The following is a 25,902-nucleotide window of genomic DNA, read 5'->3' on the forward strand; positions in this document are numbered from 1 at the left end:
AAAGCCAGCCATAGACGGATTGAAGTTCAGCAGGAACGTCCAAATTTCAATCCACCTATGGGCAGGCTGGTTGTACTTAAGTCGAGTTATCGATCAACTTCAGTACACCCAGCCTGTCAGTTTTTATTTTGTTTAATCACTGCTGGCGGATATATTTGCCAGCAGTGATCATTGTATTCTTACAGCTGGAAAAACCTCCCACTGTCAGAACACCATAGCTCTGTGGGAGTGATTCCTCAATCAACACTGACTGTGTTGATGCGAGAATCAAGCAATTTTCTTTCGTCAAACTGTGGTTGAAGAAAGAAAATTGTATAATGTATGGCCTGCGTAAACATGTTCACTGTCAAAATGATTTTTTTAGCTTGCACAGTGAAATTTGACTTATAACAGGGAATGGGCTGAAAAATAAAAATATACTTTGAAAAGAATACTCGGTCATATACAAGAAACATAAAAAAACAGGACTTTTGTTTGTAAATGATTGGATGATTGAAGTCAGTATAATTTCTCCCTTAGCTAAGCGAAGTAGATTTTCTCTTTACAAAGTGAATTTTTACTTTCTATAAGTAGAGCCCCAAGAAAACACCACCCCCTTAAATGCCAGTCTTTCCCTTCATGTAGGGTCCACCGTGTGCAAACCACGGTAGCCCATCCTCGCTCTGTTGTGTAGTCTGTTCATGAAACTAAGGGCCACACACCAATGACGCATGACATGGGTGGTTCTTTACTGTGAAAGTGAACATGCTCTACTTCTTTAGTAAATCAGGGTCAGTATTTATACTGGTATCTCTTGCTGGGTGGCACACATGATATGTGCTTGGACTGGCTGCATTGATCGAGGTTGGGCAAAGTCTCATTATTCTTAAGAGGGAAGTCTGTTCATCCATGCCTAACGTAAACTATATGTAAACCCAATGAACTTCTCTTATTTGTTCCCTTTTGATCTGTTTAATATACTGCTGGAACCATTTTGTTATATCTGTTTGATAAGTAAAAAAAAATGTTGATCATGTCAGAAATTCAGTACTTCATATTTTGGAGATCTAAGAGTAGGAGTGTTCTGTAGTTTAGGAAAAAAAGACTTTGGGTGGGCTGACAACCTCTGTGTATTGTTGCCCACAACAAGACTTGTGAGTACATTTCTGAAAGATAAAAAGTTTTTTTCTAACCTTGAAGGGTCTTTAAAGCCTATCTTTCGTTTTAGAATTTAAATAAAAATCAGCACAAGGGACAATACTTACTTTTAAAGTGGACATAAATGCTCACATATACCCAGTGAAGTGAACAGCCTCAGATGATGCACAGAGATGAAACAAATCTCCCTACATAAGTTTTACATGTATATCTGCTGCCTTCAGCTTGCTATATTCTTTAGAAAGTGCACATCTTGTTAGAATTGTTACTTCCTCATCCAGGAGTGAATATTTGGCATACACTGTGTGACAGCTGATTGGAGGAAAGGCACACACCACCCCTCCACATAGGCAGAGGAAGGAAGGAATGTGCAGAACTGTGCTGTAAATAGACCAGCTCTCTGCTAATCTATTTATAGCACCCAGCCCAACACGAATTTCAGGATGGTTCTATCTCGGTTGTCTGAGAACTTGTTAGAAGTTATCATGCTGATAACAAGAAGAACGGAGCAACAGAAAGACACAGGACTTAGGGCTTTGGGGAGAGATAAGTAAACAGTACAGATATATGTGCTTAGGTCAAATTTCATGAATCAGGTTTACATCCACAAGCCATGACCCTTGTGCTTCTGGCTATGGGCCTAGTTGAAATTTTTCATCCTTTGCCCCCCTCAGTGATAATTCTTTGGTGCTGCGGGGGTTAATACAGCCACTGGACCTGTCATAAGCACTCATTAAGAGTGTCAGCTATGCCCACCTTTTCTGCTCACCTCCTCAATTCATAGAAGCTCTACAACAGCTTCCAATAATAAAAAGTGCTCAATAAATGGAGGAAGCAGACCTTGATCTGCCCCTCTTCCATTCATAGAGCTCTTTCCATTGATGGAAGCTATAGTACAGCTTCTATGAATGGGGGAGAGGGCAGAAAAAACAAGCACCAAATGGCACTCTTGGTGACTACCAATGATAGATCCAGCAGCTCTATTAACCCCTGCAGCACTGATTCTTGCTGTGGGGGCAGGCAGAATTTATATAGCGCCAACAGTTTACAATATAAGGGCAATATAATGGCAGACAGTTCAATTACAATACAATTTGATACAGTAGGAATCAGAGGGCCCTGAGCTTACAATCTAAGAGGGAGGTAAAGTGATACAAAAAGTAATAACTGTGTGGGGTGACTGATAGAGAAAATAATAGTGTAGTTGTTAGGTGGAGGCAGGATAGGCCTCTCTGAAGAGAAGGGTGTTCAGGGATCATCTAAATGTTTACAGAGTAGGAGATAGTCAGACAGATTGGGGTAGGGAGTTCCATAGGATGGGAGAGGCTCAGGAAAAGTCATGGAGGCAAGCATGGGAGAAGGTGACAAGGGAGCTAGAGAGCAGGAGGTCTTGGGAGGAATGAAGAGAACGATTAGGTTGGTATTTTGAGACTAGGTTAGTGATGTAGTTGGGGGCCGAATTGTGTAAGGCTTTGTAAGTTATTGTTAGTATTTTAAATTGAATTCATTGGGTGGGTGGAAGCCACTGGAGGGATTGGCAGAGAGGAGTAGCAGACACTGAACGGTTGGTAAGGTGGATGAGTCTGGCAGAAGCATTCATGATGGACTGAAGGGGAAATACCCTATGTAGAGGTAAACCAATGAGGAGGGAGTTGCATTAGTCCAGGCGAGAGATGACCAGGGAATGACGTAGGAGCTTTGTGGTGACATTGGTTAGGAAGGGGCATATTTTTGTGATCTTGTAGAGGTTTAGGCGGCAAGCTTTGGACATTGAGTGGATGTGGGGCCGAAAGGATAGTTCAGAAAACTTTGAATTTCAGCTAAGACAACAGTAACCAGCACAAGGAACACCTCTGATCAAATGTAAGCAGCATCTCTTGTGCTATTTTTTTTTTAAGTTAGACTTTAAAGGCATAAAACATGGGCAATTTACATGTAATTCAGACATGTACTGCCTTTTTTTTTGGCATGACTTATACTTTAATGCAATTTGTGTCTGTACAAAAAATTCAGTATGGTTGAAAATTTCTTCATTAGCAGAAATAATGATCTGATGAGGTGAGAGGATTTGGCACAGTCTCCAGTCTCTTTTAGCTATCCTTGGGATTTATTTTCAGGAGCAGATTAAAATATACAAGAATTATGTTCCTGAGTGAAATCCCCCGTCTGACAAAAGGGAAGTATTGCACTCTAGAAATGTAATTCTTGCTACTTTATTCTGCTCCTAACAATAAACCTCCAGGGTATGTCCTTTGTAAGTACAAGGGAGCCTCGCTGCTTTGTGACATTTGGGGCAGGTACCCACTGCCCATATTGTGCTGGGAACAAAGAAATGCATATATGTGTACCAGTGTGGCCTCACCATCTGTTAGTCCTGAAAGTCAGGGGCATCTTATACATAGACCTTTAATTGTCACACAGCACAGCAATTACAGGGACTCTGAATCTGACATATGATGACGTTTGAAGAAAATTAACCTTCTATCCACATTTCTCTATCATTTTGCATGTGCTACATAGTTCTGACTGTAGAAATGCAGTGATCCAAAAAAACACATGACATCAATCTCCAGTCTTACATTTTTAATTAAGGAAATGTCATGAAAACAATGACATTTTGGCACAAATGAAACCCCTCTGTGGCCAAGTGGCCACATTAAGTGGTGTAAATCTGTTAGCAAGCTGTAACGTTGTTTTGCATTTGCTTTTAGCAGATTGTGAAAGTTCATATGTTAATCATTCCTGGTTCATCCAATTTTTTAATTACGCATCAAATACATTTTTGAAGTGTTATGCATGCTTTTGTAGGGAAGCTTAGTGAAGGAGTACTCCGAGTCAGTAGTATTTCAAGTTTACTTCACTTTGAAATATGACTGTCTCCACTTTTAAAGCACACTGCTTCCAGATAGCATTCCTCGCCATCTATTAATCTCCCCGTCTTTCCTTCTAATCAGCCTAAATTCGAAGGAATATTTTTTGATGCTTTAATTAGCTGGAATTTATTTGAACTTCTGTCTTCTACTGCTGACCTTTGTTGTCTACTAACATTTTTTATAAGGGGGTATATTAGACAACAGAAACAGCAACATCACTGCAATACATGTAAATAGCAAGATAAGGACTTTTTTAATAGAAGTATGAACATAAGCATTATAAATGACTCATGCGGCCTCAGTGGGATCAGGCATGGAATGCAACTTTTTTTTTTTTTTTTTTTTTTTATAATACAGTTTGAACTATTATTAGTGGTTACAATAAATGTTTTTACCCCCCACTACATTTTTTTCATTCTTACACCAGATTAATTGTGTTATTTCTATAAACTTGTTTAAGGATTATAACAATTACCTCCATATTAATTGTTAATGAGAGATCTGAAGTGTATCTTTTGCTAAAGCGTTTTCCTTATTTTGGATAGAGTAGAGAATATTTTCCCCAGTAACAAGTATAACCTTTGGGTTTTCCCAAGCAGGTCAAATTTACTAAATAGGAACATACACTAAATTACCAAAAGTATTGGGACGCCTGCCTTTACACGCACATTAAATTTAATGGCATCCCAGTCTTAGTCCATAGGGTTCAATATTGAGTTGCCCCACCCTTTGCAGCTATAACAGCTTGAAGTCTTCTGGGAAGGCTGTCCACAAGGTTTAGGAGTGTGTCTATGGGAATGTTTGACCATTCTTGTAGATGCGCATTTGTGAGGTCAGGCACTGATGTGGATGGGAAGGCCTGGCTCTCAGTCTCCGCTCTAATGCCTCGTACACACAGTCGGATTTTCCGACAGAAAATGTTCGATGGGAGCTTGTGGTCGGAATTTCCAACCGTGTGTAGGCTCCATCGGACTTTTTCCGTCACACAAAATTTGAGATCTGGATCTCAAATTTTCCGACAACAAAATTTGTTGTCGTAAATTCCGATCGTGTATACATATTTCCAATGTACAAAGTTCCAGGCATGCTTGGAATCAAGCAGAAGAGCTGCACTGGCTATTAAACTTCATTTTTCTCGGCTCGTCGTATGTGTTGTATGTCACTGCGTTCTTGACGTTCAGAATTTCCGGCAAGATTTGCATGACCGTGTGTATGCAAGACAAGTTTGAGCCAACATCCTTCAGAAAAAATCCATGGATTTTGTTGTCGAAATGTCCGATCGTGTGTACAGGGCATAATTCATTCCAAAGGTGTTCTATCAGGTTGAGGTCAGGACTGTGCAGACCAGTCAAGTTCCCCCACCCAGACTCGCTCATCCATGTCTTTATGGAACTTGCATTCAAATTGAAGGTGAAGACCCACTTTAAATCTTGCATTTTTGCACATGCATCAAGCTTCAGGTGTATGTTTCCTGGGCTTGGCAAGGGGAGGTGAGCAGCTCTAGAGAAACAAGTTCTTCAGGTAAAAATAACATTTTCAAATATTGCGCGCTTACAGGCACTCCCACTGAAGTCTCTGGGGCCAAAAACACCTGAATACACAAAAAAATTCAAAAGTTCATGCAAGCCTACAAGTGTGGACAGGGCCAATTAGAAAGAATGGGGTTCTGCATATTCAGCATAGTCAGGCTGAGCTGATAAATGCTCAAGTGTGAATGGGAACATATACTTAGCTGTTGGGGATAGTTCCGAGTTCACTGTATGCATGTTAATTGTGGGCCCATGGCTAACAAAATAGTAAAGGCAGATGAGCAGGACAGCCAGGCAACTAGCTTTCTGAAAAACTGTGAATTTTTTAGCAGCACCCATATGACTTATGGGACAGGTTCCCAAGTTCTCCTGGTAGAAAGAGAAAAAGCATGCAGCAGCACCACCACAAACTCAGGCTGCTGAAAGCATTGCCTTCCCTTTCAGGTCTTGGCTAACCATTCAGATGTGGACCATCTTGTAGAGCACTAGTGCCAGGGGTTAAATGCTACTAGATTTAGACAGGCTGAAGCTAAATTGTGCCTTGCTGGTGGTCCTAGTATTTCTGGTGACCATTTAGCACTGCATATGTTAAGGGAATAATTGGCTCTTGGGGCTGACATAAAGCAGCTGTTTAGTTTCCCATATTGGAGCCTAGGCATCTACAGCCCATCCAACAATTAAAGACAACAAACAACTCCGTCTTTCAGAGCTGTATCTGAAAGCTTGTAAAACAAACAGCTACGTATATGAAAACCAACTCACAAATAGCCCGGGTCTGTATCTTTCAAAAAGCTCTGTTATTATTTAAAGAATACATAAACACAACACATGCAAAAGGGCATTTGTTTGGATCCTAATGAATGAGAGGGCAGGATGCCCTTCTAGTAAGAAAGCTTGTTTGCTTTGAAACTAAATAAAAAAGTTCATTGATTTCCTATAAATTGGAAAATTTGTATTCTATCGCTGATGGACTGTGATGTATAAACATATCAAAGAGTGTTTTATCTCTCCTCATCTGTATGTCAATTACATTCTTCAGGGGTTGAATAGAGGTTTTCAGGCAGCTCTTGGCAGATATATGCCACTGAGCCTGTGAATTTCAACTGTATTTACACTTGATTAAGTCCAAATGCCCACCAGGCCATACTGAACAGCTAACTTTAAAAATACAGTTATTCTTTCCTTTCATTTTCAGGCTGAATCCTGTGAAAGTAACTCACTCGATAGCTTTAGTCAGTTCAATTTGTGAAGCGGTAATTGCCATGCCTTTGCTACAAACGTATATTTTGCTCACGCTGCACTATGAATGACTGATCTTTGGAATTTCAGCAAAGTCTTTACCTAATATAGAAGGTTAATGGCCAGCAGCAGTAGCTGTGTGTAAAGAAAAGGGATATCTGAACTGAATGAAAAAAACGTCAAAAAGTTTCCACACTTTTTTAAACTCTATTAAATATAAAAAAGTGTGGACACTTTTTGAAGTCCCCTTGTATACTGGTAAGAATAATTGTTTACAAATAGGTACGTTGTTTAGTTGTTTGGCTTCAACCCCGCTTTAACCCCTTCCTGCCTGCACTATAGCCGAATGACAGCTACAGCATGGCCTTACTTTGCCGGGAGGGTGTCTATTGATGTCCTCCCATGATCACGCTTCACGGACGCCCCCTGTGGCATGGGGGCAATGTGCTTTGTAATCACTGAGTTCTTTAGACTCAGCTGATCACAGATCGGGGTAAAGGGCCAATAGCAGCAGCCCTTTACCATGTGATCAGCTGTGTCCAGTGACAACTGATCACAGATGTCAACACAAGCCGGTCATCAGCTTTTCTTTCCTCACACTGACAGCGTGAGGAAAGAAAAAGAGAGCCGATAACCAGCTTGTGTTAAAGGAGCATCAACACTGATAATCAGTGCCCTGATTATCAGTGTTCTTATTAGCAGTGCAGTCTCAACAGTGCCCACCAGTGCTGCCAATCAGTGCCCACCAGTACTGCCGATCAGTGCCCACCAGTGCTGCCAATAAGTGCCCACCAGTACTGCCAATCAGTGCTTATCAGTGCTGCCAATCAGTGCTCTTTAGTGCTGCCAATCAGTGCCCATCAGTGCCTCCTCATCAGTGTCACCTATCTGTGCTGCCTATTAGTGCCCATCAGTGCCACCTATCAGTGCTACCTATCCGTGCTACCTACCAGAGCTCATTAGTGACGCCTATCAGTGCCCATCAGTGCCACCTATCAGTGCCAATAGTGCTGCCTATCAGTGCAGCCGAATCAGTGCCCACCAGTGCCGTCTCATCAGTGCTCATCAGTCCTACCTCATCAGTACCCATCAGTGCAGCCTATCAGTGCCTATTGATTTTATTGAAAAAAAACAAACAAAAAAAACTTTAAAAATGTTGTTTTTTTCAAAATTTTTTGTTTATCAAAAAATAAAAAAAAAACAGTGGTGATTAAATACCACCAAAAGAAAGCTCTATTTGTGTGAAAAAAATGCAAAACAGTTCATTTGGGTATAGTGTTGTATGACTGAATTGAATTGAATTGTCATTCAAAGTGCGACAGCGCTGAAAACTGAAAATTGGCCTGGGCAGGAAGAGGGTGAAAGTGCCCAATAGGCAAGTGGTTACAGTTCAAATGAAGGCTTCTTTATAACAGTCTGAACAAGTACCAAATCCAGTTACTATGTGATGCACAAGACCCATAAAGTAAAAAAAAACTTTTGTTATCTTGCCTAACTAAGCCACATACCCTTTCAATTGTGTCCTACCCACTCCCCCTCCCAGACACTGCAGCTCACAGCTAGAGGGTTTCAGCAAAAGGAGCAGCACTTTCAATCCAGAAAGCAATGGACAGGACGAGTTGTGGTCAGATACTGATTGACAAGCTACAGGCTTGTGAATCAGCAGTGACAATGCTAGTTGCCACACCCCCTGCAAAGTTTTTTCATCCCACTGTAGTGCAAGCAGGTACAGTCTACATGAGAGTGGCAATACTGCTTTCAATTCTGGAGCAGTGCGGCACTGTTGCCACACCATCACAGGAAGTTGCATTAGGTAAACTTCATTGGCAGGATCAACGGGTATTTGTGGGACTATGAATGAAAACGAAGGGAATAATTATAGTTATAGTTGTCCTTTAGGTTGCTTTTTAAATGACTACGTTGTCTGATATGCCATAACTAATACTAACCCCCCATTGTTTTTCTTTCAGGTGGAGATAACACTACAGGATATAAATGACAACCCTCCAATATTCCCAACAGATATACTCGATCTCACCATAGAAGAGAATATTGGAGATGGATTTAAAATAATGCAGTTAACAGCCACAGATGCTGATGAGGTATGCAAAACTATTTTTTTTTACATATTTAGAACCTAGTATATGCCCTTCGACAGAAATCTAGTTTTTTTTTTTACTCTACAAATGAGTAGTGCATTCCAAGTTATTTTTTAAAGCTGAACGCCAGGCTATACAGATAAAATAATATATATTGGAACTGCTTTAACTACCAAAGTAATTGCACTTCTGTCCATCTAATCCTGACATTTACCCAGCCCTGCCACACAATATACCAGATAAACATACGCAAAAGAAGTGCTGGGAACTTTTAGACTTGCAAGTTTAGACAGATGAAGGAAAACTTCAAACAAGCTCAATAGCTCTGGTGAGGTAGCTCCAACACATGAAGCCTTTACTCATGAGCACCAAACAATAACTTAAAGTGTTTTTAAAGGCAGAAGCTTTTTTACTGTAATGCATTCTATGCATTAGGGTAAAAAACCTTCTGGCTGCAGCCCCCACGCTCGTTATATTTACCTAAGTACCTGAGTCCCATCTCAATCCAGCAATGTGCATGACAGTAGGCTTTCATAGAGCTGCTCTGAATGCTGAAAGGATCCTGTCCTTATTGTCAGGATCTACCCTATCTGCTTGATTGACAGCTGGCTCTGCTTCTTGGCGTGTGGCTGAGAGTTAAACCCAGCTTCACCAGCCCCCTTTCCAGTCTGGCACTCCAGTAAACACTGGAGAGGCAGAGTGGACTGAGAACTGAACAATCAATGGTCATGTGATTGCTCAATTGTTGGGCTTAGAGCCAGCAGGGGACAGCTGCAGCATCACACCAATGCTGGAGCATAGGTGTGAATATATCTGTTTGTTTTTTTCTATCCCCCAAACTACTCCTTTAGTGATTTGATAATGAATACCTACCTATAATAATTTGTATCTTTTGTATCTTCCTAGAGTTTGGCTTTAAGCACTACTTTACAGCTATAATAACTTATCTGCCACTCCTTTGGAATATTTTTTTACTTTCCCTTGCTGCATCATTCACTACTACAAGCACTACTCCATTTACAATATATTACCTGCTTATATCCATACAAGCTAGGAAATAAGTGGGGGAAAGAAATGGAAAGCTTAGTTGACAGCCAAGCATTCAGGCATACGAGGAAAGATGTATGTTTGCCAAAAATATGTACATGGTGGGTATGATTTACAACACAAAGAAGTCATTTTTAAATGAGGACAAAGGCTGCATTTCTAATACTCTGCTCTTAAATAAAATATTAATAACAAGCACATTTGATGACATTACACATCATGTTTAATATTAAAGAACATGATGTGTACAATATTACAGATACGCATAGGAATTCTGCAATGGTAAATGCTAATTTTCCTGTGTGGGATTCTGACTGTGTTTTTCATCACATAAATATTTTAGTACTACATTTAACTCTCTGTAGATGCATGTTGGAAGCAGCTTATTGAAGGTAAATAAAAAAGGAAATGTAAACACTAGGGATGAGCTTCGAGTCGAACTCATGTTCGACTTGAACATCAGCTGTTCGCCAGTTCGCCGAACAGCGAACAATTTGGGGTGTTCGCGGCAAATTCGAAAGCCGCAAAACACCCTTTAAAAGTCTATGGGAGAAATCAAAAGTGCTAATTTTAAAGGCTTATATGCATGGTATTGTCATAAAAAGTTTTTGGAGACCTGGGTCCTGCCCCAGGGAACATGGATCAATGCAAAAAAAAGATTTAAAAACGGAGGTTTTTTCGGAAGCAGTGATTTTAATAATGCTTAAAGTGAAACAGTGTAATATTCCTTTAAATTTCGTACCTGGGGGGTGTCTATAGTATGCCTGTAAAGGGGCGCATGTTTCCCATGTTTAGAACAGTCTGACAGCAAAATGACATTTCAAAGGAAAAAAAAGTCATTTAAAACTACTCGTGGCTATTAATGAATTGCTGGTCCGACAATACACATAAAAGTTCATTGATAAAAACAGCATGGGAATTTCCCACAGGGGAACCCCGAACCAAAATTAAAAAAAAAAAATGACGTGGGGGGTCCCCCTAAATTCCATACCAGGCCTTTCAGGTGTGGTATGGATATTAAGGGGAACCCAGGCCAAGATTATAAAAAAATGGCGTGGGGTCCCCCTCAAAACCCTTCAGGTCTGGTATGGATTTTAAGGGGAACCCCGCGCCAAAATTAAAAAAAAAATTGGCATGGGGTCCCCCCCAAAAATCCATACCAGACCCTTATCCGAGCACACAACCTGGCAGGCTGCAGGAAAAGAGGGGGGGACGAGAGAGCACCCCCTCTCCCTCCTGAACCGTACCAGGCCACATGCCCTCAACATTGAGAGGGTGCTTTGGGGTAGCCCCCCAAAACACCTTGTCCCCATGTTGATGGGGACAAGGGCCTCATCCCCACAACCCTTGCCCGGTGGTTGTGGGGGTCTGCGGCGGGGGCTTATCGGAATCTGGAAGCCCCCTTTAACAAGGGGACCCCCAGATCCCGGCCCTCCCCCCTGTGTGAAATGGTAAGGGGGTACCCCTACCATTTCACAAATAAACTGTCAAAAATGTTAAAAATGACAAGAAACAGTTTTTGACAATTCCTTTATTTAAATGCTTCTTCTTTCTTCTATATTCTTTCTTCTATCTTCTATCGTCCTTCGATTTCTTCCTCCATCTTCTTCTTCTTCTGGTTCTTCTGGTTCTTTTAGCTCTTCCTCCGGTGTTCTCATCCGGCATCTCCTCCGCGGCATCTTCTTCTCTTCATCTTCTTCTCCGGGCCACTCCGCCTCCATGAAGGCATGGAGGGAGGCTCCTGCTGTGTGACGCTTCTCTTCTTCTGACGGTTCTTAAATAACGGGGTGACCCCGCCCCCTCTGACGTTACGGGGAATGCCACAGGGAGGTCCCCGTCAAGTCCCCATGCGTCAGAGGGGGCGGGGTCACCGGGTGGCCCCGCCCTCTGTTATTTAAGAACCGTCAGAAGAGGAGAAGCGTCACATAGCGGGAGCCTCCCTCCATGCCATCATGGATGCAGAGCGGCCCGGAGAAGAAGATGAAGAGAAGAAGACGCCGCGGAGGAGATGCCAGAATGCCAGACGAGAACACCGGAGGAAGAACCAGAAGAACCAGAAAAAGAAGATGGAGGAAGAAACCGAAGGAAGATAGAAGATAGAAGTTAGAAGAAAGAAGATAGAAGAAAGAAGAAGCATTTAAATAAAGGAATTGTCAAAAACTGTCTCTTGTCATTTTTAACATTTTTGACCCCAAAGCACCCTCCCAATGTTGAGGGCATGTGGCCTGGTATGGTTCAGGAGGGGGGGCGCTCTCTCGTTCCCCCCTCTTTTCCTGCGGCCTGCCAGTTTGCATACTTGGATAAGGGTCTGGTATGGATTTTTGGGGGGACCCCACGCCAATTTTTTTTTAATTTTGGCACGGTGTTCCTCTTAAAATCCATACCAGACCTGAAGGGTCTGGTATAGATTTTGAGGGGGACCCCACGCCATTTTTAAAAAAATTTTGGCTGGGGTTCCCCTCAATATCCATACCAGACCTGAAGGGCCTGGTATGGAATTTAGGGGGACCCCTAACATCATTTTTTTTTTAAATTTTGGTTCGGGGTTCCCCTGTGGGGAATTCCCATGCCCTTTTTATCAATGAACTTTTATGTGTATTGTCGGACCGGCAATTCATTAATAGCCACGAGTAGTTTTAAATGACTTTTTTTCCTTTGAAATGTCATTTTGCTGTCAGACTGTTCTAAACACGGGAAACATGCGCCCCTTTACAGGCATACTATAGATACCCCCCAGGTACCAAATTTAAAGGAATATTACACTTTTATTGTTTCACTTTAAGCATTATTAAAATCACTGCTCCCGAAAAAACCTCAGTTTTTAAAACTTTTTTTTGCATTGATCCATGTCCCCTGGGGCAGGACCCAGGTCCCCAAACACTTTTTATGACAATTACTTGCATATAAGCCTTTAAAATGAGCACTTGATTATTCATGTTCGTGTCTCATAGACTTTAATGGTGTTCGCGTGTTCGAGCAAAATTTTGCCTGTTCTGGTGCGAACTGAACAGGGGGGTGTTCGGCTCATCCCTAGTAAACACATATGCATGTATATTATCCTTTTTTACTAATTTCTTTGTTTACAATATATAAAATGTATTTATCCCAGAGTTTGATCTTTTTTTTTTTTTTGTACTTTGCATTACGCCAAATGTTGGAGTACTACACAGTGATTATGTGTTTTCTAGAAAAAAACAGGAATCATGCCACATTTTTTTATGTTATTTGTGTTTCTTAAAGCTGCTGTATAATTTAACCATAAAGCGGATCCCTATTTGAGACCTTCCCTTGTAGCAGTACCACCTTTCCAGATATCACTGGTCTTTAAATGTAATTAGGTGCTATGATTTCAGATTTAACCTTCATTTTAAATTGTGATTTGTGTACATTGCTAACTGTTTTATATTAGAAAAGGATCACTTTTTCAATTGTATACATACAATATTGTGTAGTTTGATATTGAGAGAGATTACCTATTTAGCTTCTTAAATCTAAATCCCCTCTGGATTTCAACACATAAAACATACCATTAGCTAGAGTGTTCAAAAGACTGAACCTCTGTCAAGTTTTCTGTCTGTGTTTTTGGTCCCAGTGATAACTTCAAATCCCATTTCTTATCCTACTGTTGCGTAGACAAGAAGTGAGGTTAAAGTGGAACTTTTTTTTTCATTTTTGGAGAGAGCAAGATAGCATTATAACCCCTGTCAATTATTTTTTTTTTTTGCCATTTGAGTCCCATTTCCTTCACTTCCTGTATCATAGCCAAACAGGAAGTGAGAGGAAATCCCTGTAAATCGAGGAAATTTCTTAGGGGACCCACAGGTCACCAGAACTAGTGCACCCATCATAAGATTTCCCCTCTATTACTTTTCTGGGAACAACCCAAAATTTGGGTAATTTCTTTTACTTTCACTTTCAATGATAATGGTAAACAGGACCAGTAGAGAGGGTGAATTTTGTTAACGGGGCACAAACCGCAAAGAAAACTGACAGGTGTTCTAATCCCTCTCCACTCCATCCAGAACTAAAAGAAAACGGTTTTGCCTTTAGTTATACTTTAAACTTCCTCAGCAGGGTCAAAGAGGACAATAAAAATGTTTCAAAAGTATTTATTGCTGGAGTTGTGCTTTAATTAACCGGTTCCCGACCGGCGCACGCTGATGTACGTCGGCATAATGGCACGGCTGGGCAAATGGACTTACAGGTACGTCCATTTGAATTCCCCGCCGTGCCATTGTGTGCGCGCCGCCGGCGGCGCACGCATGCGCCAGACGGGAGCTCCGTGAGTCGGGTCGCGGGTCCCGCAGACTCGATCGCCGCGGGGATACCCGCGATCGCCTCACGGAGAGGATGAACGGGGAGATGCCGTTGTAAGCAGCATCTCCCCGTTCACGCGTCCCCCCCTGCAGCTTAGTAATTTCTTAGTTGCGTGGCATTAGGGATCACCTTTTTCCTATTTGAGACACTTACCAGCTAATCAGCTCAATAATCCTAATTAAAAAGCCTTTTTAGCTTAAAAACAGAGGTTTAGTGTTCGATACTGTTGCAAATACACATGAAGTCACACTGGCCAACAAGTAATCTCTGCAAAATATGGTCCCTAAGTCAAAGCTATCTCAACTTGCAACCCCAGCTCTTTCTGTGAACTTCAGAGCACTTTCTACCTTTGTAGTTAATAAGAGGTGGGGGGGGGGGGACTGTCAGGAATAACTTTTTAAAGTTAGAAATATGTTTTAATTATTTGTATTTTCTTTTCTAGCCAGGCTTAATCCTTGGGCAATTTTCTCCAGTAATAAAAATAATATTAAGTCCCGAGTCATAGACGTCTTACAGCATGCTGGAAAATTTCATTAGAGTTTTTTCTCATTCTTTATAGCTTTGTGTCAAATATACTGCCTCTTTATCTTTTGTGATTCTTTGTTTTTTATTTTCTTAGTGTACAGTTTTATATTGTTTGGTCAGCTTTTTGTAATGTGGGTTGTATCGTAGGGCCAGAAATAAAGTCTTCAGAAAGCACACATATCTGACTAAAGTGAGCAGGTAACTGGTACTAGAGTTGTCACTTTAGACATGAACATGGATAATTGTTTAAATAGGAAGAATGTATTGTTACATTACATTACTGGGAATATATCACTTGGTACATTTAAGATTTCAGTTACTGTTTCTAGTAAACAAAATAGTACTTCTAATCACCTTCAGGGTAAATAACATAGCACAAGTGCCTTGCCAAAAGGCAGAGGCATTTATAACCTGAATTGTGACTGCTCAAATTGACAGGTTGATCCCTACAATTGGATAATTAGAACCCTTAAGATAAAACAAAATATTATATAATAGATAAAAACTCTGTCCTCTCTAATACCATCCCAGCTCACTTAACTCACCTCTCTCATTTCCTTGTTGGGGAATAAAATGGTGGTAAGTTTCAGCTGATGCCTAATATTTGTAATAAAATATATATATCATCCCCAAAACCTAATCCCTAGCTGTTGACAAGAGGGCAGCGTTGCTCTACAGATTTCAACTTTTCACCCTTATCATCACCTTGTGCAAAAGTGAAGAGGAAGGCTCAACCAAGGTACCCCCTGTTGGTCTATTATTGCATAGAAAACACTGACCATGATGATGGTTACTCTTTGCATGGTTCACCAATAGAAAGGAAACAACCTACTGTATATCGTTTATGAAATAAGGTGTGTATTTAAGGAACCAAAGCACTGCATAGAATATGGTAAAATGTAATGGCTAAATAATTCCTTAGGGCTGACTAGAGATGGAGCTTCTCAGCCCTATGAAGGGCGTTAATTTCACAATGCTAAAAATGAGCCTTTTTTAAATCAGTTGTAATGTTGCAGGTTTTATGTCAAAACATTTTTTTTCTGGTTAGTTGTAAAACTTTTATATTTAATATTTCATTATTTATTATTATTAATATTATATCATGTTTAAGATTCATTACCTTAATGGATTGTATTTCAATCGTATTTAAATTATTGTCTTTCCTACCTGCAACATAAATCATGTATTTTTGCAATACTAATTTTGCTTAACTAGCTGGATTATATTAGACCAAAAAGTTGCAAGCCAATAAAAAATAAAGATTGTGGTTTATAAAGACATGCAGAATTCTCTAAGAATGTTTAATAAAACAGACAGTGTTAAATCTTGAAATTATGTTAACTTGTATTTTTTCATCTGATATTTGGAATAAGGAACTCAAGTATTTGGAAAATGTACCAAGTCCCCTATAATCTTTAGTGGTTTCTTTGTGTATTATTCCACTTTGTATTTTATGCAGCTTCTCGTATCTATATACTGTTTTTGTCCATGGATGTTTAATGTTCTGTCAAAGTGAATGTAAGGTATAACCATGGGATTAGATGGTAAAAAAAAGTTTGGTATCTTACAACCCAACAGCAGCGCAGCAAAACAGGCACCACAGGTTCAAAGCCTCTTGTTTGTAGAGAGATACTTGGGCCCAGAAGCAGATTTCTTGAAATCCCTTCGTTTTAAAAAGCTCAGACATCTGGTCTACTCTATTTGAATCCAGGGGTGGAATGTCGAAGCTTCATTGGCCAGTGGTCCCTCTTTGAATAATCGCTTATTAAGTAGTCATTGCGAACCAGGCTAAGTAAAGAATAGAGGTATGAGCAAAGTGTGGTAACCCACAGCTACCAAAGTTTTTCTTTGGGCAGGAGAAAACCTGATTGGTTTCAGTGCCTTACTTCACTCTGCAAAACAACATGTTAGCAATGCATTGTGCAAAGTTATGCTGTTAATTTACATTACCTTCTTAAGTGGCCTCAGGTACTCCACAACCTGGAGTACTCTGTAAGGCTGCTGAAACTTCCAAACTCAGAACTCTAACCCACTTTCTCTTCCCCCTGTACCTTCCTATTGTTGGAAGCTGTGGGGAGACAGGCCAGAGTTTACTCACTAAAGCTGTGGTCTACATTTGCATAATAGAGTTTCCCAAGTTTTGAAGACTATGGCATGGTCTTTTGAATACTATGCTCTGAAGATAAATATAGGATCTGCACAGAGGAGTGGAAGTGTAAATGGATAGCCAGCAGTCATCTCTCTTTTCTAAACGTTTAATATGGCGATGTAATAATACAATAAGACAAAAATATGTGTAGCGCTAAAAAAACTTAAGAGTTCAATATAAGGACAATGAAGTCCAACTAATGGTGAAAAAACATCTGAGAGAAAAAAGAAAGTCCTCAATGTTTATATGACTCATAAAGATTAATGGTCCATGTGAATGCAGTGACTTCATGTGAAGAACAAATCAAATGCGTGACATCCGAAGTGAAGACAGAAGAGGCACACCACCGCCGAAAATGAGAAGGCTTACCAGATCTCATGGACCCAAGAGGACATACGCCCAATTGGGTCAAATCAGGCTTGGGTGGTGGGTGATGATAGATGTTCCAGAGAGATGGTGAAGATGGACATCTAAGAGTAAACCATGGACTGGTGTGTCCCTCAGGATGATATTGAGGAGTAGGTGGTAATGATGTAAAGCAAGAAGGAAAAAGGCCACATAGCGTAATTCCATAAAACAAATATCAAATTTATTTAAAATAAGAAATACACTCATATGTAAGTCTTTAAAATCAGCGCTGTGAAAATATGGGGTCCTACCCGACGCGTTTCGTCCTCTTAGACATCGTCTGGGGGGTCCCCCTACTGCAGCCAGCAATATATATATAGAGAGAGTAGTCATGTTGATGAGAGACAACTCCACATTGTGTATAATTGCCACTTCCGGTATTCAGGCAAGATGGCCGCTCGGCGTGCGTTCCACGTCTCACCCTGAAGCCAATTGCCAACACCGAAAGTGAAACCAGTGGGGTCAGTAGTGTACTCAATGAAGTAACCCAAAAGTGTCCCATTTTAGCTTGTATCAAATCATAATGTGCATGAAACCAAAATATGTATATAACTCTAAAGATTTATTTATGTGCACCCTAATAGGTAAAGATAAACCTTATTGCGGCCGTCAGTGCTCCGCAGTGACGTAGGTAAGACCTACTCAGACCAACGATAATGTGCATGCACACCGTGCACATGCGCACCAGCTAGGTTGTACGTATGACCTAATCAAACCAGCAATGATGTGCGCGCGCACCATGCGCATGCGCACCAACTAAGTGGAAGTGACATGGATGACACCTCGTTCAAAAGGCGGTCCCACCTATATGTTGGGATGGCCCCGCCTAAGGGTAGGCACTGCGTGCATAGGAAGTAATGCACCGCATATGTAAAACAACATACTGACGTATATATTATGCGGTGGCCCCAAACAAACAAAGCAATGGGGGCTTCACCATCTCTCTGGAACATCTATCATCACCCACCACCCAAGCCTGATTTGACTCAATTGGGCGTATGTCCTCTTGGGTCCACAAGATCTGGTAAGCCTTCTCATTTTCGGTGGTGGTGTGCCTCTTCTGTCTTCACTTCGGATGCCACGCATTTGATTTGTTCTTCACATGAAGTCACTGCATTCATATGGACCATTAATCTTTATGAGTCATATAAACATTGAGGACTTTCTTTTTTCTCTCAGATGTTTTTTCACCATTAGTTGGACTTCATTGTCCTTATATTGAACTCTTAAGTTTTTTTAGCGCTACACATATTTTTGTCTTATCGTTATATGCTTATATCCTATTGGCCGTGTTAGCTGCTTATTCACTCTTTGGGCAGCGCAGAATTATTTATACTTTCTTCGACGTAATAATACAAGACACAGCAAGGTCCGATGAATATGGTGCCATAACTAGCTTTTAGACATGATGAATAAAAACTGGGTTGGATTTTTAAAACACCTTCAAAGGTTTATATTAAACCTTTGAAGAAGATTTCAGGAGTCTTAGCTGGAAATGGAAGTAAGCATTTACACATTCAGATATTTGTGAAGCTTGCTATATGGACCTATAGACACTTTAGGACATAAGGTGAACCCTTGGACACAGAATGCAACTTAAAAATTGCAGTCTTTATTTTAGGAAATGGTTCACAGAAGGCCTTAGCTTGTAAAAAACATAATAAATGAATAATAGAAAATAAATAAATGTACCTAAGATCTGGATTATGGTGCTTTTAAAATTATCTTTTGATATAATTGATTCCTTATTTCCCAAATAAAGTTAATTCTTCATTAGACATAACAGAATAACTTACCCACTCATATACTATATACTAAAAATTAAGAATGACTTTATCTTGCATCTCTCAGTGCTTCAGTTCCAAATCTCTTGAGTAAGCTCCAAAGACAGACCTCCTTTGAACATCATTGTTGAGGTAAAGATGGCTTGCAGCATGCATATGATCATTATGCTATGGATGTTAGTTGGAGATGTTTGAGAAGGGGTTTCTGAAAGTGTACTACTCCTTCACTGATTACAGACAGGCACATTTTTTTTTGTTTGCACTACTTTAACAATATAATACAGTGTGACTACTGGATATGTAAGTATCATTTTCAAGTTCACATTACAGAACAGTTAAACATGCCTTGCTGACTCACACTTTAACAATGAGTGAAAAATGTCAGTGAGGTTTTAAGCAACATCTGTTCATAATTTTAATTATAACAAAGATTACGTACCTTTCACAGCCATTTAATTCCCATGTTAATTGTTTAAATAAAGAAAGACATGGTGTGCGAATAGTTCAGCACATTGAGGCTTATTAATGAAATCTGAACAAAAGAAGTATGTCTTTGTTGCCCGCAGCAGATTCCAATTGAAAAGTTTAGATGCCCATAGACGATAACATTGGACTACAATCTATTGTCAATGGGCTGGTCATGACAGCTTCAAAACAAATGTTCTTGAGGTACAAAGCTAGGTAAGATAGTTTTACTTATTTGTTTTATCTGGTGTTGGGACTGTTTGCTCACAGCTTCCCTCTGAACATGAGAACGCATATGACTAAAACACTACCGTAAAGAGGTGAAACTGGTGCAGGTGAAATCCTGAGACAATCACAATTAGTGCATGTCTTCCCATTGTCTAAAGTCCATGTCTAGCTAAAGAAACAAATTGGTTTCTGTGGGCAACACACATTTTTTACTTTTCTTGTACAACATTTTTGATGGCTGTACTGCTTTCTCAGTGTTATGTTCATTTGAATTCCACCGTATCTTAATAGCCAAGGATATTGCAAGCTTCCAGTGATTGAACCAAATTACATTTCCACTAGAGTTTGCTAACAATTAACGTTCCATGTTGATGGCCATCTTAAGACTAACTCCTGTGTCATATAATAATAAACACTACAGTGTACATATTGAATTTATGATGCAACAGTCTCATATAGTTTTATGAACTTTATGTTTCATGTGCTATTGCTGTTGTGGATTAAATCCAGAGAGAGAACTTTTCCCATCATCATTTTGTGTGCGTTTGATACCCAAAGCTATTGTAAGATTACAGTAGTCTTATACATAGATTTCTGCCAGGTATGCACATGAAGCACAATAAGAACATTCTTGCATATTAAAGAATATGTAAAGCCAGTTGCTATTTTTGTTTAAAATTTTGGAGAAGGGGATGGTTTAAACTTCTCTCAGTTTGTATTTTTTTTGCTATTTGTGCCTCATTAGGGAGATTTTCCTTAACTTCCTATCTTATAGTCTTAACAGAAATTGAGAGGATATCTTTCCAATATGAAGGATATCGCCTCTTAGACAGTTGGCACGGAAACAAGTGTTTAGGTGGCAACTTAAGATTTTGGATTTACCCCTACTTCATTCCTGGTGACATTGGTGATCAGGACAATTAGTGAGTGAATATCCCTAACAGGGACACAGACAGCAATAGAAACGTGTCAGTGCTTATATCCCTTCACCATTCTTTCCAAATCGAAAGAAAACTTTTGCATTTAGTTATTACTTTACCTTTTTTTTTTTTTTTTAAACATCCAAGTAATGAGATGACAGCGAGATTTATTTGTGCTGACTTCAGCTCCATGAAAGAAGATTTCACTTTTGTGAAGTGAACAACTAAAGTTTAGTGTACTTAGATCAGTTTGTCCTTTACATTGTTTAATTCACTAAGAGCAAATATCTTCCGCCATATGTCAAGTGAATTTGATTAAATAATGCTGCTAACTGTCCAATCTGTGCCATTGTCAATAGAAATGCCAGCAAAAGTTAGCTTTACCAAGGGTTGCAAAGAAGTATTTCAGAACCCTACCTTTGTCTGTTCTTACTTAAAAAGGTTAAAGATTAGTCTAAACCGCTATTGCATTCCTCCTAAAGCAATGATATTTTATTTCTTAAAGAATCTGAATATTTTTTTCATTTTTTATGATATATCTAACATGGCATATTAGAGAAAAAGTACATTATGAATTTGGATGGCATTATATACAGTATCACAATAATTACTAGATTGTTAAAATTCTTTATTTTTCATTTAATTCATTTTTAGGGTGCTAATGCCCTTGTAACATACACTATCATCAGTGGGGCTGACGACAGTTTCCGCATTGATCCGGAGTCTGGAGATCTAATTGCCACCAGGCGCCTAGACAGAGAGCGTCGTTCCAAGTATTCCCTCCTGGTGAGGGCAGATGATGGCCTACAGTCTTCAGATATGAGAATAAATATTACTATAAGTGATGTCAATGATCACATACCTAAGTTCACCAGGGCTGTCTACTCATTTGATGTGGCAGAAGACACCATGCCAGGTAAATTAAATGTATAAATATTAATGTACATATCTGTGGACTAGTGAATCTTTAGTTTTCAGGACTGAGATGTATGTTATATCTTGGTGTGAGTTTTGTAGTTTTTATGTCAAAATAAAGGTAAGATTAGATGTAGATTGAGGATACATGTTATGTAGTAGGGTCAGGTTAAATTTTAGGGTTTAAAACTAAGCTTAAAGATTTAAGGAGATAGGGTTTCATATTAGGTATTAGAGCAAGCATTAAGATTCAGGTTGGGTAGAGGGTTGGGTTTTAGTTTAAGTTCAGGGAGAGGGGTAGCTTTTGGTTCTGTTTAACAGTTTGGGATAGGTTAGACTTTAGAGACACTTTGGAAAACATATTTTTGCTTGTTATCACATCAAAAGCCCTTGACAAATGTGCTCTATGCATAACAAATGCGTTGTGGCTACTGCACCTCTTCTTGGCAGTGAACCTTGTGCATTTTGCCATGCAACAAGATGTGTAATTGCCATCTGCTTTTGGGTTGCCTTTAGGAATAATGGCATTGCAGGTGTCATGCTTGTAGTGGTGCATTGTTTCACAGTTCTAAGAATGTGCTTGCTTTCTGTGCACGTTCCCAAAACAGATGTGAATGGGGCCTAAATGTTGCTGGAAACATTCCTCACACATACTCTTCATTATATAGGCCTGTATACTGTGGAGTCATTTTTAGGGTCCAGTAGAAAAAGTGAGAAATAATGTGTCTTATACTGATTTATTATTTATTCTTATTGTTTTTGCTTTTTAAATTGTATTCAAAAGGCTCCATCGTAGCTGCAATCCTGGCCACAGATGATGACTCTGGAATTAATGGAGAGATCACATACACTGTTACTGATGATGATGAAGATGGCATATTCTTCTTGAACCCGGTCACTGGAGTGTTTAATGTCACACGTGCACTAGATTACGAAATACAGCAGTATTATATACTAACAGTGTGTGCTGCAGATGGAGGAGGTCAGTCCTCGTGTGTCAGAGTCTACTTCAACATTCTGGATATCAATGACAATCCTCCCATCTTCAGTATGAGCTCCTACAGCACTTCTATAATGGAAAATTTGCCATATGGATCAACTATTCTGATATTCAATGTGACTGATGCAGATGAAGGTATGTTCTACCTGTGGTGATTTCATTTCAGTTTTATTCTGTTAAGTACTATATACTCTAACAAGATTTAGGCTGGCCATAGACGATTCGAATCTCCACCGGTTCAGCAGAAACCAGCCGAGATTCAAACCGTGTATGGGTAGGCTGAATGTACTAAGATGATCGATCAACTTGGGTACAACTAGCCTGACGTATTTTACTTGCGATTATCGCTAGTGGCTGCTATAGCTACTTACAATAATCACTGGCTTCCCCCGCCCGGAGAATACAATGTCTCGGCGGGAGGGATTCCCCTGTAAGCACTTTCTGTGTTGATGGGGGATTCGTGCAAATTTCTTTCTTTCTTTCTTACTTTTCTTTCTTTCTTTCTTTCTTTCTTTCTTTCTTTCTTTCTTTCTTTCTTTCTTTCTTTCTTTCTTTCTTTCTTTCTTTCTTTCTTTCTTTTTTTCTACCCGTGGTTGCAGGAAAGGAATTCACACCATTTATGGCTTGCCTTAGTGGTCACGGTGAAGATACAACAGAAGTGACCTTGGAGTCATATCCTTGAAATATAGTTAGTTGAATTAATAGCCAATGTTTGTTCAATGAATAACATAACAATCAATCCAGCTTTGTTTTTGTTGTTGATAATTTCTTTCTGCCTGTTGATATTTTTCAAAATGATTCGACTGAACTTGAAAGTTTCCATTGCATTATGGTAAGTGAGTTTTCTTTGTAGGGCCAATCAACAGTATGCTATGACATACTGGGGGAAAAAGGAATGGCCACAAACAGTAGACAAACAAGTTTTAAGTGCATTTTGGAGAGAGTTGAAAAAGAGAGAGTAGAGTAGGATAGTAGAGAAATTTGAGAAGGATTAAACATTCCATCAGTCTTTTTCAGTATTTTCTGTTGTGTTCCTTTGGGGGATTTCCCTTCATTTCCTGTCCTGCAACACAAAAGGAAGTGAGAGGAAACATGTACAAAGTGACGGAATTCCCTCTCTTAGATAGCTGTCACCAAGATTGGTGTCCCCATTGGAAAATTTATCCTCATCACCTGTTCTGGTGACAACTGTAACATTTTGGATTTCCTATCACTTTTTGTGTTGGTAACAACGGTCATCCAGACAATTAGAATCTACTTGGAGGGGACAATAAAAACCTGACAGGGATTCTAATCCTTCTATTCTCTGTCCAAAAAAAAAAAAGTTTTAACAGAAGATACACTTTAAATAAATTTGTCATAAGAAACATAGCCATTGTCATTGCTGACCTGAAACAAGTATGCAGATAAGGGATTCTGACTTTTTAAATATTTGTCCTTGAGCGGTATCTCAGAGAATACTATAGTATTTTCACATAGAGCTTAGCATTTGTTTTTCGTAGTCAAAAACATTTGTACTATATAAAACATGTTTCAGATTCAGATTCTTCTCCATAGCCAACAATACCTTTTCGATTGAATCGTTATCTGATTTGTTGTTATAGTCAGTAGTTCTGCTGTGTGGACAAAATCAAAGCTCAGTGCTTAACCACATATATACAGTACCTTGCCCCTTGTTAATGCTCTGTCAGACCACTATTAGGCCTCATGTACACTAAAGCTGCTAAGCTGAAGTTTAGAAGCAGGGCGATTTTTTTTCAGCAGCCCCTGAACTCTCCTCTATGTTATCTTATGTGTACATGTACACTCAGTCGTTTATAGTAGTTTAGAGGCAGTTGAGGTTACAGGCATTTTTTTGAAAGCAGAAAAATCATGTTCAGGACTTTAGTTTACTGGCATCTCAAATGGCAAATGCTTGTAACCGCATGTAACTGCAGTAAACCATGTTACATAGTAGGTGAGGCCAAAAAAAGACCATCAAGTCAAACCTATGTGTGTGATTATATGTCAGTATTACATTGTATATACCTGTATGTTGCAGTTGTTCAGGTGCTTATCTAATAGTTTTTTTAAACTATCAATGCCCCCTGCTGCAACCACCGCCTGGGGAAGGGAATTCCACATCCTGCCGCTCTTACAGTAAAGAACCCTCTACACAGTTTAAGGTTAAACCTCTTTTGTTCTACGTGTCTTATTAATTTTCTGGCCACTTGTCTTATTAAACTCCCTTTCGCGGAAAAGTTTTATCCCTATTGTAGGGTCACCAGTACGGTATTTGTAAATTGAAATCATATCCCCTCTCAAGCATCTCTTCTCCAGAGAGAATAAGTTCAGTGCTCGAAACCTTTCCTCATAACTAATATCCTCCAGACCCTTTATTAGCTCTGTTGCCCTTCTTTGTACTTGCTCCATTTCGAGCACATCCTTCCTGAGGACTGGTGCCCAGAACTGGACAGCATACTCCAGGTGCGTCCGGACCAGAGTCTTGTAGAGTGGGAGAATAAAACGCTTTATCTCTTGAGTTAATCCCCTTTTTAATGCATGTCAATATTCTGTTTGCTTTGTTTGCAGCGGCTTGGCATTGCATGCCATTGCTGAGCCTGTCATCTACTAGGACCCCCAGGTCCTTTTCCATTCTTGATTCCCCCTTGATGTCCTTGCACATTTGCGTTTATAAGCATTTTTAAAACAGAAAAAATTTCTGATTTAATCACTTCCGGACTGATATACATCCTTACTTTGAAGGGGGATATCATTGTTATGGCAGCAGCTAGCTGCCATAACCCCAGTATCCTCGTGTTCGGCCGGTGGTTCGGTTTCCGATAATAGTGGTCTCTGCGGCGGATTCGCAGCGCGATCACTTTTATTTATGGCGGGAGAGGGACCCCCCTCCTGCCACGCTCCGGTGCTCTCTGCCGCTTACCAGAGCCGTCGGCAGCGGCGGAGGCGATCGGATCTTAACCCTTGCTGGTCATGGTGACGAGTGAGGGAAAGATGGCCCCCACCCAACTCCAAAACAATGCAGGGCAGAAGTGACGTCATAATGTCACTTCCACCCATAGCTCTTAAAGGGCCATTTTTTTTCTTTTAAATTACAATTTTTCATGCCCTGGGCTGTGACATCATAAAGGGGCGGGGTCAAGGGTGACATCACATGGTGACCACGCCCCATGCCTATATAAATAGTTGCGCACTGTGCACACGGAATTACAGCGGGAGAGAGCTTCGTGTCAACATCAGAAGAAAAGAAGAGGGAAGAAGACGACT

The 25,902-nt window shown here is 39.9% G+C and overlaps 1 protein-coding gene across 1 annotated transcript in view; it reads left to right on the top strand.

Moving 5' to 3' along the window:
• Positions 1-25,902, top strand: part of FAT4 (FAT atypical cadherin 4) — a 365,853-nt gene that overhangs the window by 224,976 nt on the left and 114,975 nt on the right. Inside the window, exons 2-4 of the mRNA XM_073603673.1 lie at positions 8,749-8,880; positions 21,375-21,636; positions 22,420-22,770. Of these exons, the coding sequence (XP_073459774.1) occupies positions 8,749-8,880; positions 21,375-21,636; positions 22,420-22,770 (745 nt within the window). The remainder of the gene's footprint in view (positions 1-8,748; positions 8,881-21,374; positions 21,637-22,419; positions 22,771-25,902) is intronic.

The sequence above is a fragment of the Aquarana catesbeiana genome, linkage group LG01 (genome assembly GCF_042186555.1).
Source record: "Aquarana catesbeiana isolate 2022-GZ linkage group LG01, ASM4218655v1, whole genome shotgun sequence".
NCBI lineage: Eukaryota > Metazoa > Chordata > Amphibia > Anura > Ranidae > Aquarana > Aquarana catesbeiana.